At 56.0% G+C, this 14,078-nt stretch overlaps 6 protein-coding genes across 7 annotated transcripts; all 6 read left to right on the forward strand.

Moving 5' to 3' along the window:
* Positions 1-374: 374 nt before the first annotated feature.
* LMH87_011295 (uncharacterized protein) lies at positions 375-1,592 on the forward strand (the record flags this gene model as incomplete). Its single annotated transcript, XM_056200412.1, has 1 exon — positions 375-1,592. One exon carries the CDS (start codon positions 375-377, stop codon positions 1,590-1,592), a length of 1,218 nt encoding a protein of 405 aa, XP_056052263.1.
* A 346-nt stretch (positions 1,593-1,938) lies between these two features.
* On the forward strand, positions 1,939-2,877 carry LMH87_011296 (uncharacterized protein; the record flags this gene model as incomplete). The annotated part of the gene is made up of 3 exons (XM_056200413.1): positions 1,939-2,445; positions 2,810-2,816; positions 2,873-2,877. 3 exons carry the CDS (start codon positions 1,939-1,941, stop codon positions 2,875-2,877), a joined length of 519 nt encoding a protein of 172 aa, XP_056052264.1.
* A 1,029-nt stretch (positions 2,878-3,906) lies between these two features.
* LMH87_011297 (uncharacterized protein) lies at positions 3,907-7,269 on the forward strand (the record flags this gene model as incomplete). Its single annotated transcript, XM_056200414.1, has 3 exons — positions 3,907-3,964; positions 4,019-5,586; positions 5,635-7,269. The coding sequence occupies 3 exons, from the start codon at positions 3,907-3,909 to the stop codon at positions 7,267-7,269; spliced, it is 3,261 nt and encodes a 1,086-aa protein (XP_056052265.1).
* A 381-nt stretch (positions 7,270-7,650) lies between these two features.
* Positions 7,651-8,865, forward strand: LMH87_011298 (uncharacterized protein; the record flags this gene model as incomplete). Its single annotated transcript, XM_056200415.1, has 4 exons — positions 7,651-8,096; positions 8,155-8,173; positions 8,229-8,279; positions 8,800-8,865. 4 exons carry the CDS (start codon positions 7,651-7,653, stop codon positions 8,863-8,865), a joined length of 582 nt encoding a protein of 193 aa, XP_056052266.1.
* A 1,501-nt stretch (positions 8,866-10,366) lies between these two features.
* LMH87_011299 (uncharacterized protein) lies at positions 10,367-11,932 on the forward strand (the record flags this gene model as incomplete). Its single annotated transcript, XM_056200416.1, has 1 exon — positions 10,367-11,932. The coding sequence occupies one exon, from the start codon at positions 10,367-10,369 to the stop codon at positions 11,930-11,932; it is 1,566 nt and encodes a 521-aa protein (XP_056052267.1).
* Positions 11,933-12,631: 699 nt separating this feature from the next.
* LMH87_011300 (uncharacterized protein) lies at positions 12,632-13,888 on the forward strand (the record flags this gene model as incomplete). 2 transcript variants are annotated; one of them, XM_056200418.1, is made up of 1 exon in its annotated part: positions 12,632-13,888. In XM_056200418.1, one exon carries the CDS (start codon positions 12,632-12,634, stop codon positions 13,886-13,888), a length of 1,257 nt encoding a protein of 418 aa, XP_056052268.1. The 2 variants fall into 2 exon arrangements, with proteins under 2 accessions (XP_056052268.1, XP_056052269.1); XM_056200419.1 differs by having other exon boundaries at positions 12,878-13,888.
* Between the last annotated feature and the right edge of the window lie 190 nt (positions 13,889-14,078).

Genomic DNA, 14,078 nt, shown 5'->3' on the forward strand with positions numbered 1-14,078 from the left:
TAACCACGGTACATTTCGAGTCGTGACTTCACCGAGTGCCACCAGTGCCAACGTGTGTTTGGCCTTGTACTTCGGCATCAGCCAGGATAAAATACGAAAATGATACGTTTTGTCATCCCGAAAAGCATTCGCGTGAAAAAAAAAAAGTCATGAACAGGATAGATTTCATTGGACTGCCAAGGCTGCCGAGGCTTGCCCAGTTCTGCCGATTGTGTCGCCATTGCACGCTTCGGGCCGGGTAGGCCGGACCAGTACAGTTCGGCACCGAACGTCCGCAATGGGAGGAGTTCTCATCAATATAAAGTCTACCCCGATTCCTCCTTCACTGGAGTCCTGAGATCAAACAAAACAGACACATTTTCAGCATCGCGCCAATGACTATCGACTGTTTCTTCAAATCCAACAAGACCTTTAGCTACGAGGCACTCCGCGCTGCGGGTTACAGCAACTATGGCGGCGCAGACATTGCCGAAGTGGTCGCGATCTGCTCCAACGTTCGTCCTGGCAACGAAGATGACTGGGCGCGCGAATGGCAAAAGGCTGCCAAGCGCGCAATGTCTCAAGCGGAGCACTCCAAGTCCGTGGAGAACGATGAAAGTGCGTACCAAGCATATCTTCGCGCTTCAAACTATTTTCGCACGGCTGAGTTTTTCCGACGGGAGGACGTCGACCACGACAAACTCGCGCATTCCTTATTCACAAGCTCAGAGATTTGTTTTGAAGAGGCGATGGCATTGTCTCCGTTCATCTATGAATCCATCACCATCCCGTATGAAGATACGACACTACCGGGATACTTTGTCAGCGTGGACAGGGCCGCGACACCACGTCGTACAATCATTTTCAATGGCGGCTATGACTCGACCATGAGCGAGGGCTGGTTTGCGATTGGAGCGGCGGCTCTAGCTAGAGGATACAACTTTCTTGCCATTGACGGCCCGGGACAGGGAGCGGCTGTCCGAAAACAGCACCTGTACTTTCGCCCAGACTGGGAGCGCGTGCTCTCTCCCGTCGTCGACTATGCCCTGACCCGAAAGGAAGTCGACGACAAAGGCATGGTCGTTTTCGGCTGGAGCATGGGCGGCTATCTCGTGGCGCGCGCGGCCACCAAGGAGCATCGCGCCCGAGCACTAATCCTGGATGACGGCGTGCTGGACTTTGGATCTGCGTTTCGAGCGCACCAACCATCCATTGTTCAGAGACTGGTCGCTCAAAAGTACGATTCGGTATGCAACTGGCTCTTTGGCACGATGGCTTCTTTCTCGACTGGCATCCGCTGGGCGATGCGCAATGGAATATGGACATTCGGGCTGCAGTCGGCGTCGGAGCTAATTAGGGCGACAAAGATATACACGCTCGAGGGGCTGAGCCAGGACATTACCACTCCGTGCCTGATTCTCGACGCTGAAAATGACCATTTTCTCAAAGGCCAGCCGGAGCTCCTCCGAGAAAGTCTGACTTGTGAGAATAAATTTGTCAGATTGCGGTCAGATGAAGGCGCAGACACGCACTGTCATCAAGGAGCTTTCTTTCGGACACACCAAGTCATCTTTGATTACCTTGCAGAACAGCTTGGCTCGGATGATGCGTGAGGCGTTGATTGGGCGACTTTGCTGGGTGCTGGTGCTGTAATAGTATTTAGATGTTTATTGTGAATCAATGAAGCAAACTTTCGCTTCTTTTTGATTATAAAAGAATTTGTTGATAACAAGACTGTCACGTCGCTGGAGCCTTGTTCCAGGGCAGGCATCGTGCTGCCCCACCAAAGCTTCAGTACGTATCGATCAGCCCCAATTGAAACGTCGACTTTCAACAATCACTTACTGCTCACATTACGCTGCTTGACTTTCGGAAGTCTGGTGCGGTTATGCAAATTTCAACATCTTCATAAGAGCCTGTGGTGGCCGTTAAGCCGCTCTTGGCGCCCACCAGCAGAAAATGGCTTTTACTGAAATCACCGTCTCCCCGAGCGCGCCGATGCCCCATGGATACAAGCTTCTACGCAAAGGCTACCCGTTCATGACCGCGCTCTGCCGCCGCAAAACCCTCGCGGCGGGCCAAACGTTGTACGTCGTGCGGGCCGGGTCCAAGACGCTGGGCCTGCGTGCGCCCAGGGACATTGTCAACGAGGTTCACAGCGAGGAGCATCAGACGCGCGCCACGCGACGCGCCGCGGTGGTGGCCCGCGACGAGTCTACACGAAGCACATTCGACACGGCGCTGCGCAAGCAGTTTTCGGAGATGCCCACCGTGGACAGGGAGCAGGTGCTGCAGCGCGCGCTGAAGAAGCGCAGCGGCAGGGTGGGCAGGACGTCCAAGCTGGGCATCGAGGACAAGGTGCGGCTGGCGGTGGCAGCACATGTACGGCACATGCACACGGATTATGACAGGCTCGTCAGGGGGAAGACTAGCCGCGAGGATGCGAGAAAGGCCGTGTATGGTGCTGTCCGTGAGGTTCTCGCGAGTTGGGAAGGCGGGGCTGAGAAGAAGAAACAAGTGAAGGAGAAGAAGAAACAAGTGAGGGAGAAGAAGAAACAAGTAAAGGAGAAGAAAACCATGGAGAAGGCGGAGAAGACGGAGCAGAGGAAGATGGTGGAACAGACAAACAAGAAGAACAGTGTGGTTCACGAAGAGGATTCGCGGACACGGAGATCGAATACACGGGCTACAAGACAAGCCATGCTGGGACAGCTGGGTGGCGATGACAGGACATCTGAGGCTACGAGTTCTTCGTTGGATGATCCTATTCTCATCTCATCAGACTCGGAGGATGATGGGGTGAATGTCTTGGTTATTTCCTCTGATGAAGAGTAGCTGTACGGGTTCACGTTTGTGTATATTCTGCGCACCGTCATATTGATTTGTCTAGCAGCATAGCGTCAAACGAGAATTATTCATCTTCTCGTTGAAAAGCTTGGCATTTAGGATTTATGAACAGAAATGAACTGTTCGCCGAAGGATGGCTCGACCAGGGGGCGCACCGATTGCGACGTTAATTTTAAATTAGCAATACGGCGAGCCAAATCATGGAGACAGGACGCGCTACTGAACCGCCAGTGCCTACATCTAGGTGTTTGCCGACAAGTAGAATCAATACCCTGGTAAAGGTTGCGTTGGAGAAGCTGCGTACGCCATTTGAATTACTCTCCATTAGCATTGACATGGCATGAGATTAGAGATAGGGACAAAGTTCAGTTTAGCAACTTCGCAGTAGCACAGCTTCTGTCGTCCCGTTGCAACTAAGGAGCACACGGGCACACTACGGACTACCTAGGTAACCAGTTAATCTCCCTGTCCCAGATTGCTCTGCTAAATAGCGGCACAATCACATCCCCACCACCACATCTCCCCCTGAAGCCACGCGCGGGCGATTGGCCGGGTGCCATTCGGAAGAGCCCGCTAGGCCCGAAAGTCAGGGAACCCTTTCCCCTAGTAGCGCAGACTGTCCTGAGATCCTGGCTCGGCGAGGATCTGCCCCTGTCGCAAGTCTAAATTGCGAGTAATCTGCGCGTTGGATCGCTGGGTTCGCTTTCGCGTCAGGGGCCTCGATTCACTTGTTCACTTTCTTCACAAAGGAACAATATTTTCAATTTTCTGCGGAAAAGTCCTTGTACATTTTGTCGCGTGTTGCGCTGTAACAATCGAAACTACCGTCGCCACATTTGGTGTAGCGGCGTACCTTTCACAGGCTCCCGTCTTTGTTTACATTGTGCGGAGACCTGTCCATGCATACTTCCTAACCAGGACAATCTTTTGCACCTGTCCGTTTGACAAAATATCCCGCCTCCTCCTTCCTCCGCGCCGTGAGCGTGACGAATTGCTTCTTTCGATTGACACTCTTTGGCTCCTCGGGTTCAAGAGTCTCTGTTTGAACTGCCAGAGAACATCACCCCACGCACCACCAACATGGACAGCTCAACGCAGCGCCCCGGCGCCACACGTGCCTCTCGCCTGCCAGTCCCTCGTGCGTCTGGCATTCCGCGGCCGAACTTTTCGTCCGGTATTTCGAACTCTCCAGCGGCTTCTCCAGCTCGCCCTCCGGCGGCTGCACCTGCGGGCCCCGCCGGCACCACCGAACTTCACAACCCCAAGGTGCGCAAGTCGCTTGGTGGCACACCACTCAGACCGGCTGCTTCTCGAGAACAGCTCCGTTCAGCAAGCATCAGCCGCCCGCCAGCACCAAGACCACCCGGTGGACGAATTTCTTCGACTTCCCAGAGACGTACGAGTCTCTTCGTTGACCGAGTCCCCAGCAGGGCCTCTGCGCCTACCGATCCCTACGGCGATGAGCTTACAAGCAACCGCCGAGTCAGCCGAGCCGGGCTGCTTCCGGATGATGACGATGCATCGCCAATTGAAGAACAGACGCTTGATAGCCCTACCGAGGATGCGAATTATCTTCGAACACCGAACACACAGTCCAGAAAACCTCGGCCGTCACTGAGTGAACGCACGATGGAGACCCTCGCTAACATACCTTCGTCGCCGGCGCTCAGCCGAAAATCTTCGTCATTCTTCGACCCCGCCCGACCTCGCTCACGTTCAGGCAGTGTCAGCTCCAGGCCTGGCTCCAGTTACAACTCTGATGGCTCCGGGCGCCCTCCGTCGAGGTCTTCCAGCCGTCCCGGTTCCAGAGCTGACAACGAGGGGTACCCCGGGGCATACAAATCTGCTCTTTCCACGATCCATGGTACTCCGGAGAAAGTCGGAGACAAGCGCCTCAGCAAGACGCCCAAATCGCGTATTGGAATGAAGCCATCTCTGGCATCGGTCTCTAAGTCATTGCCAGTCGAAAGAAGCCCGAGCCCCGACAAACAATTCACACCGACGCCGCTTAAGTCGCGCCCTACGCCGATGAAATCGCTCAAGCCAAAAGCATCCTCTAATGGTCTCTTCAAAAAACCGGCCCTACCAGCGAGCAAAAATGCGTCCACTTCGGAACTTGGGGATCAGTCTTCCTGGGATGGCGGTATTGCTCCTCTAGCACCAGCCAAAAACCGCAATGCTGCCTCAGAAGATCGTCCAGGTCTCGCACATAGAAAGTCATCTGCTGCACTCCGCGATCAGATTGCAAAGGCAAAGGCTGCCCGGAAAGTTTCCTCCAAGTTGGAAGCGCCTCCGAGCTCGGATTTTGTTCCCATTTCTATGGGTGGCGGCATGGACTTTGGCATTGAAGAACACCCTGACCCGTTCGGCCAGAGTAAGAGCGAACCGGCTGGTGCCAAGGTGCTCCAGCAGCGCATCGCCACCGGTCGAACAAGTGGTCGTCTAAACATTTCCGCGCTGGGCCTCAAGGAGATGCCTGCCGAGGTTCTCAACATGTACAACCTGGAAGCCATGTCTGGTGGCGGTAGTTGGGCTGAGAGCGTTGATTTGACTCGCCTGGTTGCCGCTGATAATCAGTTTGAGAGTCTGGATGACGTGCTGTTTCCTGACACGATACTCGATGAATTCGATATGGACAATGACGAAGATGCGCCACCCAACATCTTTGGTGGTTTAGAAACGATGGACTTTCATGGTAACAAGCTCGCAGCAGTGCCTCTCGGATTTCGCCGTCTGAGTCAACTTACATCCCTTAACCTGGTACGTCTCGCCCTTTGTCTGTGCGAAACATTTCGCTAATAAGAGTAGTCCAAGAATAATCTCGACAACAACTGTCTTCAGATACTTTCACAAATGACAGCCCTTAGAGACCTGAAGCTCGCTAGCAATAGTCTTTCTGGCCCCTTGAATGCCGCCATCTCTCTACTTGATGGACTTGAAGTCCTGGATCTGCATGATAACAAGCTGTCCTGCCTTCCTGAGGACATGCACAAGATGAGCCGTCTTCGGATACTGGATCTGGCTGAAAACAACTTCGAGTCCATCTCTTTTGCTGCTATTGCGGGTCTGCCTCTAAGCCAACTTGTCCTTCGAAAGAACAGGTTGACTGGCACATTGATTGAAGACCCCATCGACGCAATGCGTACACTACAGACACTCGACATCTCTTGTAATCAAATCAAATACTTGCTGCCATCTGCCGCAGTGGTCAGCTTCCCTGCCTTGCATACGCTGTCGGCGTCTATGAACAGGCTGCAGGAGCTGCCAGACATGTCATCCTGGCCGAGTTTGCTCACTTTGACTGTTGATGAGAACGGAATTGGAGCTATTCATGAAAGCTTTATGAGCCTCACAAAGCTACGCCAGGTTGACTTTTCCGGAAACGACATCCGCGTGGTGCCTCCAGAGCTGTCGAGAATGGATAGCCTTTCCATGATTCGACTCAGTGGCAATCCACTTCGCGACAAGAAATTTGTCACAGCTACGACGGATGAGCTCAAGGAAATTCTCGCTGGCAGACTGGAGCCTCCACCTCCCTATCAAGAACAGGGCGAGAATGTTGTCGGCATCATGGGAAAGCTGGCGGAAGTTGATAAAATGCGGGCGACTAACCGACATTTTGTTGATGACGACGGCAAGTCTGACGCCGAAGACGATTTTACAACGCCCCCAACATCTCGTCCCCAGTCACCGTCACGGTCTCGCTCGCAAACCATGGACAGTGTCCAGACACAGTTTCACATGCCTGCACTCGAGGATTGGCAAGTCAAAGCAGGTGGAGTCCTCGACCGGTCTCGCACAGGTAGTTCCGTGCTGGATGCCGTCAAGTGCGCCGAAGCCAACGACAAGCAAACAGTAAGACAGTTGCTGCTTCATCATAATATTTTTTCTGCCCTGCCAGAGGGTTTGGGGGTGTTTTCGAGAGGCCTCACGTCGCTCTCATTGGCCAACAACCAGCTTACTGGAGCGAAGTATTTGCAGCAGCCTCTTGAGTTGCCTGTTTTGAAAGAACTTAACCTGACTGCAAACAGAATAACATCGCTGGAGCCCCTTCTGGAGTACCTTGACGCTCCTTCTCTTGAGACGCTTGATGTATCTACGAATCGCTTGACAGGCCTGCCTCTAGGCCTTTTGGACAAGTTCCCACGTCTACGCGTTTTGTTTGCGAGTCACAACCAAATTGCAGAACTTCGCTCCGACTCCATCAAGGGTTTGAAGATTGTGGAAGTTGCCAACAATGAGATTGGTCAGTTGGAGCCCAGGATTGGTCTTCTCGGCGGTGCCGGCGGCCTGGAGCGCCTTGATGTTACTGGCAACAGATTCAAGGTACCTAGGTGGAACATTTTGGAGCAAGGAACACATGCGACTCTGCACTGGCTGCGTGGACGCGTCCCGGAAGAAGAAATGGAGCGCTGGAGAGAGCAAAATGGCGACGACGATTAGAGCAGTGGAAGCCATTGATAGTATATATATGGTAATAACCGCGGAGTACTGGAGGAAATTCAAGCAACGCTGATGGGCATGGCGCTACGCCTAGGAATGCACCTGGGCATACATCTCGAACTAATTACAAAGCGCTTTAAAAAACTGTTTCTAGGACTATGCACGCGAGTTGTTGCGGGAAAATATAAAGTTGGCAGGCGCCGCCACGTACGTCGCTTCTGCAAACTCATTTGGACGAGATCCGACGCCTCGCTGCAATTTTTTCTCAGTCATCATATAAAGAGGCCATGATTACTCCAGCTGAAGTATTTGTTCCATCGTCAGACAAAATATTTACACTCAGCGCTATACATCTATCCGCACGCTCGCAGCAACTACACGATGCACATCTACCACCGACACACTCCTGGCCCGGCGATCTCGACACACCCTATGATCGATCACCCCGACACAATTTTTCCGGTCGATGCGACTTCCATCCTCTCGTCGCCCGCGCTTGCGATGAGAGCCGAAGGCGGCGCGGCGGCCGTCAACACACCCGCCGACTATCTCAGCTACAGCCCCAGCGAGAACGGCCTGGGCACGTTCCGCATCCTGATCCCCGTCACCGTCGTCGGCTGGCTGCTCTTTGGCGCGTCATGTATCCTCTGCATCAACGGCAAGGGCCGGGCCGGGCACTGGGTGCCTAAGTGGTATCTCGACTCGGAGGGCACGCCGCGGGACCGGGCGCTGGTGGGGGCGTGGTGGCTCGCGGTGTTACTGCTGTGGCCGGTGATCCTGCCGGCGCTGCTGGCTAGGAAGCTGGTGCGCCAGGTGGCCAAGAAGGTGTCCAAGATGCAGAGGAAGAGCAAGCAGCAGAGTGACGAGGAGTCGCAGACGACCCAGGAGGGGCAGGCTAAATAAGGTACGACTCTCTTTGCACGTGGTCAAACACGAGGGCTGAGAATTAATGTGGCTAGTATAAAACGATACCCCGGCCTCCCACATATGGAAACTTCTTTCTCTGGATGGTTTGGTCGTTGTGTTTGCTTGGTTTTGACGTTTTGACGTTGGGTGCTGGCGTTGGAGTTTGGGTTGTACTGGTGGAAGTTGTAATCGGCGTCTTTTATAGACAGACATATAGATCGTGTTGGTATTTGGTTATAGAAGTTGTATGAATATGAGTATACTTGGCCACAACGATGGATCCTAAGCTGTGATTTTCTCTTGGAGTTTACTACCTCGAGCAGTGCTGAATGCGCACTGGACGTGCCTAGGACAGTGCTGTCGTCTATGGGAGTTCTTGCAACTACCAAATCTTGATCTACAATGCAAAAAGTGACTCATAGTCTTATGTTTCTAGCCGTAGGATGCAAGCATTTAAAATCAGTACACATAAACCTGGCCGAGTCTAGAAGTCATGTCACACTCTATGCGCTGAGTGGGCAGCACGTTCAGTCCGCGTCGGCCGGTACTTGAGCGACGACCGTACCGGAGACAACAACGCACAAAACTGCTTTCAGTGGTTTCGCGATACTGATGACGTGCCAGTTATGCTGCTACGACCTTGAGTCTCTCGCCGTAGACGTAGATCCCACTAGTCGCGGTGGCATATGAGCAGGACGCAAATACGTCCATCAGACGCTGCGAAATTCTGTCAAAGCATCCGCCACTTGAGCCGGCTTACATTGGTGTATTTAGACATGTGGGAAAGGCAGGGGAAAGAGTAGCTTTTTTTTTTTCATTATTGGTTTGCTCTTGGTTTTTGCAAATTGGTCCAAATGCTACAAACGCACGATGGGTGGGCGTGGTGAATTGTTCCATCGAGGTGGGCAAAAAGCCACACAACTACTAAGGCTGGCGTGTGTACAACTAGTGGCGCAAGACTGCGGTGCAGTGAGAAGGAGACTAACCATGAGTGAAGCGTTCCTTATGCACTTGGTGGGCATGCTGAATGCATGACTTGGATGGAGAGGTGGTGTAAGTGAGGCTGAGCCAAGGCCGCTGTGAATGGCAGCGCTGTCTCGGTCTCTGTGTCTCGGGTGACCCAGGCACGGCACAGGCTGTTTGCGGGCTGTTTGCGTCCACAGTCCTACCTACACGGCACATCTCTCGCTCGGCAACTGTAAAAGGCGTCTCGATTTCTTCAGAATACTGCCGAAAATTATGCTCATAATTCTGTCTCAATCTGCAATCTTGGCCCTTTAGAGGACAATCTCGCTCGTGTAAATATTGAGCTGTTTGCGGACGCTTTGGTGAGCTGAAAGATGCATTGACCAACCCCCTCCTCGTTGTGCCTGCCCTGCTTGCCTGCCACCGGCTGCCCCTATCTGGCACCCCTACACCCCTGTCCTTGAGACCGGCAAGCAGATTCTAGCGCTCTTTCATGCTCGTTTTAGCGCAACCAGCTGCTGTCTCCCGCCTGCCCGCCTGCCAGCCCCCTCTGTTTCCCCCCCCTGTCGTCCCCTGTTTTCCGCCTCGCCATTTTCTGCAAACGTCTCCCGAGTCCCCTCTAGCCTGCCTGTCTGCCCATCACACCCGTTTCTGCCCAGCAGCAACCCACCCGCCCGCCTGTGCGCGCCCAAGTTGACAGCTTAGGCTGTGTCACCCATCGTGCACAAAGTCATCAGCCCGTCTCCTCTGAATATTCACGTCCCACCAGCCACCGACATCACCACCTACATTTTGACTTTTTTTTCTGGTCCACGCCGTGAAACTCTCCATCGTCGACGAGAATCAACACAGACGAGCCATCAACCGTTGGGCTTCTCTAGTTTTTCTTCTCTCCGTCAACCCGCTCACCCTTTGAACTGGCGCACCATACGACTCGTGCCGCCGCGCCGTTTGTTTGGTTTCGGCCGCGCCGTGCTAATTCGACCGCACCCAGCTGTCGCATTCTGAGACATCCAACACTTCAGGGACCCCGTTGACACTTCTTCGGCACGCTCTTGCTTTCTTTTCTTTCCAACCACAGATATCGCGCTCTGAGATTAGCAAGGTTCTCCGCCGCTGCAGCACCCCCGACGCAATAGCTTCACGTCACACAATCATGGCCTCCCGCGCGGCCACGGAGCGCCAACAGCAACGTCGTCCGAGCCCATCTGCGCCGACTACACCAATGGATGAAATACAGGAACCACTATCGCAGGTGACTCTGCCGTCCACAGAAGGGCCTGGTTCGCCCATGGATCCCAACGCCTCCTTCAAGACCGAGGTCAACGACGACAGACCATCCGCCATGGTCATCCCATCTTCGCTCACCCCGCCGCCCTCGTCGCAGATTGGTGCCGCCACGAATCGCCGCATCACAGCATTCTCCCAGTCCCAGCAGACGGCCCCCGTCTCTCCGCCCGCTACGATACTCAACACCCTGCGCGATCGCGACATCTCGTCGACCTACCTTGCGCCCTCCGCTGAGCAGGTCCGCGACGCCTCTGCTGACCAGCTGCGCGCCATGCTGCAGACCTGCATCGCCGAGAACCAGAAGCTCAATATGGAAACGGCCCACCACAAGCTGCAGTACAGCTTGCTGAGCCTGCAGGCCGATGAGGAATCCAAGCGTGCCGCGGTCGAACATGACATGGTTCGCCGCCAAGTCGATATTCTTCGCGGCGCTGAGCACTCCAGGCAGGCCAAGCGCGAGTTTGGCTCTCCCTCGGATACCATGACGACCAAATACTTTGAGCTCAAGACGTCTTACGACGCAGCCAAGGAGGAAATCGACAGCTTGCAACGGCGTGTCCGTGTCGCCAAAAGGGTCATCCAGCAGAAGGGGGAGGAAACGGCGGGCCTGGTGGAGGAGCGCGACATGCTCCTCAACCGTATTCGCGAAAACCGAGAGCACTTTCAGATGCTCTGCGGCCCTGGCGGCATCTTCCACGGCGCCCTCACTCCACACCAGAGCTCTCAACCCTTGCAGTCGTCCCACACTGCGCGAACACATGGCAACGAAAAGGACGTAGGTTTAGAAATGATTCTGCAGGCTATCAGCCAGAACGATCAGAACCAAAGTGCTCCCTCGACGCCTGCCCAAGTTCTTCCACGGTCCACACCTCGCCAGAGCCGCCGGCACAGCCGCAATGCCCAGTCCATGTCGTCTCTTCCAACCACGCCAGTCAACCATCCCCGTGGCGAGCACTCTGTCCTGCTTCCCTCCGCCAAGCTGGTGCCACAGACAGAGCCCCGCACCATGTATACACAACAGTACTTTGCGCCTGTGACCCCAGACCGACGTCATCGTCGCAAGAGCCGCGAGAGCACCATCTCCGCCGACGAGAGCGAGGATGCCGTCGCTGCTGCCAGGAGAGCATCCGGCGCCATACGCACCAATGTGTCCATGCACAGCAGGCGAAGCGACAACGCCAGCGAGTCGCAAGTATTTGACAGCCAGGCCAGCCAGGCGGCGACCGATCTCCTCCGCCGGCACCCCGGTCAGAGCTTCGACGCCGCGAGCTCGGGCGACTCGCGCGACGGCAGCCCCATCCAGCTGCCTGCCAAACCTGCCCCGGCCAAGCCGCGCTCCAGGCTACCAGACTCCAGCCGGTCCGAGAAGAGGCGACTGTCTGGATCGGATGCCGAGACGGCGGCAAAGTCACGGCGGGACCACGGGAGCCCAGCGAAAAAGGCCCGTACCGGCGCGGATGCCGACGGACGCCGCGTGGGACTCGGAATTCAGTACCAGTAAGGTGTACGGCGGTGGATAACGACACGTTTTATGAATCAGCTTTATGAATGGAGTATTTTGTGTATAGCATTGCTTGGGGGGTTTTCTTTTCATTGTTTAATGTACTGGGAAATATCGGGGGCCCTGTGGGATGGAGTTTTTTTCTTTGCTTTCAAATTGTATATTCATGTAATTGGCTCGCAGATTCGGCGCCAAAGCGGATACAAATAACAACCTGGACATGATTGCAGCGCTTCCAAGTCTTTTTGTCATTGCTTATATCGACCTTTGTGATTATTGCCGGTGCCCATTGCCGTGTGTCTCCCCGTTCGGATGGCGAACTAACAACTGCCGCCGCCACTACCCGAACTCTGGTGTCCCACTTCCGATGCTGGGAGCTTTACCCCAGATTTCCGTCCTCTGACCTTTTTCCATTCCGCTTCAACATTTATCCAGGGTCTCTACTACTCTTGCATTCTCCTATTCTCCAGCCCGTCGTCTCTTTTGGCTTGTCATTTGGTCTTTTCATCTCAATTTTCTGCGTAGCATCTCAACGGCGGCTTTCAATTGATCTTCTCCCAGCGTCTCTCGGCCTGCAACTGCTGTGGCCAGTCCCCAAACTCTCATCGCCGTGTCTCAGTCGGCACAAGCGACCAAAGCCATATACACACAACCACTCTCCACCAAATCCACCGAGCTTGCTTCCGCCCGTTTTCCACAATGAGCCTCAAAGCCGCCGCGCAGCTGCTCGTCCGCTCCCCCTCCGACGTCGTCATCGTCTCGGCCCTGCGCACGCCCATCTGCCGGGCCTACAAGGGCCGCCTGCGGGACGCCTACCCCGAGGAGCTGCTCGCCTCGGTCCTGGCGGCGACGCGCGCCGCGCTGCCCGACCTCCCTCCTGCCGCCGTCGAGGACGTGGCCGTCGGCGTCGTCCTCTCGGAGCTCGGCGGGAGCAAGGCCGCGCGCATGGCCCTCAACCACGCCGGCTACCCCAACAGCACGACGCTGCACACCGTCAACCGCGCGTGCGCGTCGTCCCTCCAGGCCGTCTCCGCCGTCGCCGCGCAGATCCGCGCCGGCACCATCAGCGCCGGCATCGCCGCCGGCATGGAGAGCATGACGAGAAACTACGGCAGCAGGGCCGTCCCGCAGGACGTGTGGCCCGCGCTGCGCGATTCCGAGGACAAGAACGTCCGCGACTGCGTCATGCCCATGGGCCTGACGTCGGAAAACGTCGCGCGCCGGTACGGCGTCTCCCGCGCCGACCAGGATGCGTTTGCCGTCGAGAGCCATCGCCGCGCCGCGGCGGCGCGGGCCGCCGGCGCCTTTGACGAGGAGATTGCGCCGGTGCGGACGCGCTTCCAGGAGGTCGACAAGCAGGGGAACAAGGTCGGCGGGGAGCAGGCCGTCACCGTCGCGCACGACGACGGCATCCGCGAGGGGGCGACGCTCGAGGCGCTCGCCAAGCTCAAGCCCGCGTTCGCGGCCGACGGCGCCTCGACGGCCGGCAACTCGAGCCAGGTGTCGGACGGCGCGGCCGCGACGCTGCTGATGCGCCGCAGCGCCGCCGCCGAGCTCGGCCTGTCGGGCGCCGTCATGGGCCGCTACGTCGCGGGCGTGACGGTCGGCTGCGCGCCCGACGAGATGGGCGTCGGCCCCGCGCTCGCCGTGCCGAAGCTGCTCAGGCACACGGGGCTCGAGGCGGGCGACGTGCACCGCTGGGAGGTCAACGAGGCGTTTGCGAGCCAGGCGCTGCACTGCGTGCGCGCGCTCGGCCTCGAGGGCGCGTGGCAGGACGGGCGCGTGAACCCGGACGGTGGCGCGATTGCGCTGGGTCACCCGCTCGGCGCGACGGGCGCGAGGATGGTGGCGACGCTGATGCATGGCCTGAGGAGGGCGGGCAAGGGCGACGTCGGCGTGGCGACGCTGTGCATCGGCACGGGCATGGGTCACGCTGCGCTGTTTGTGGCGGAGTGAAATCATGGGGCACAAAGAGTGAGTCGATGGCAAAATAGACCCGGCGTGCGGTTTGTTGTGTGTATATAGATGGAATAAATTACTGTTCGCAACAGCTCATGGATGGGTACAAGAAGCCAATGTATGTTCTTGTCAATTTCGGTAGAGCTATATTCGACTACTGACACAGAAGATAGAAATTATGAATTAA

This window comes from Akanthomyces muscarius, chromosome 4 (assembly GCF_028009165.1).
Source record: "Akanthomyces muscarius strain Ve6 chromosome 4, whole genome shotgun sequence".
In the NCBI taxonomy this organism is placed as follows: Eukaryota; Fungi; Ascomycota; class Sordariomycetes; order Hypocreales; family Cordycipitaceae; genus Akanthomyces; species Akanthomyces muscarius.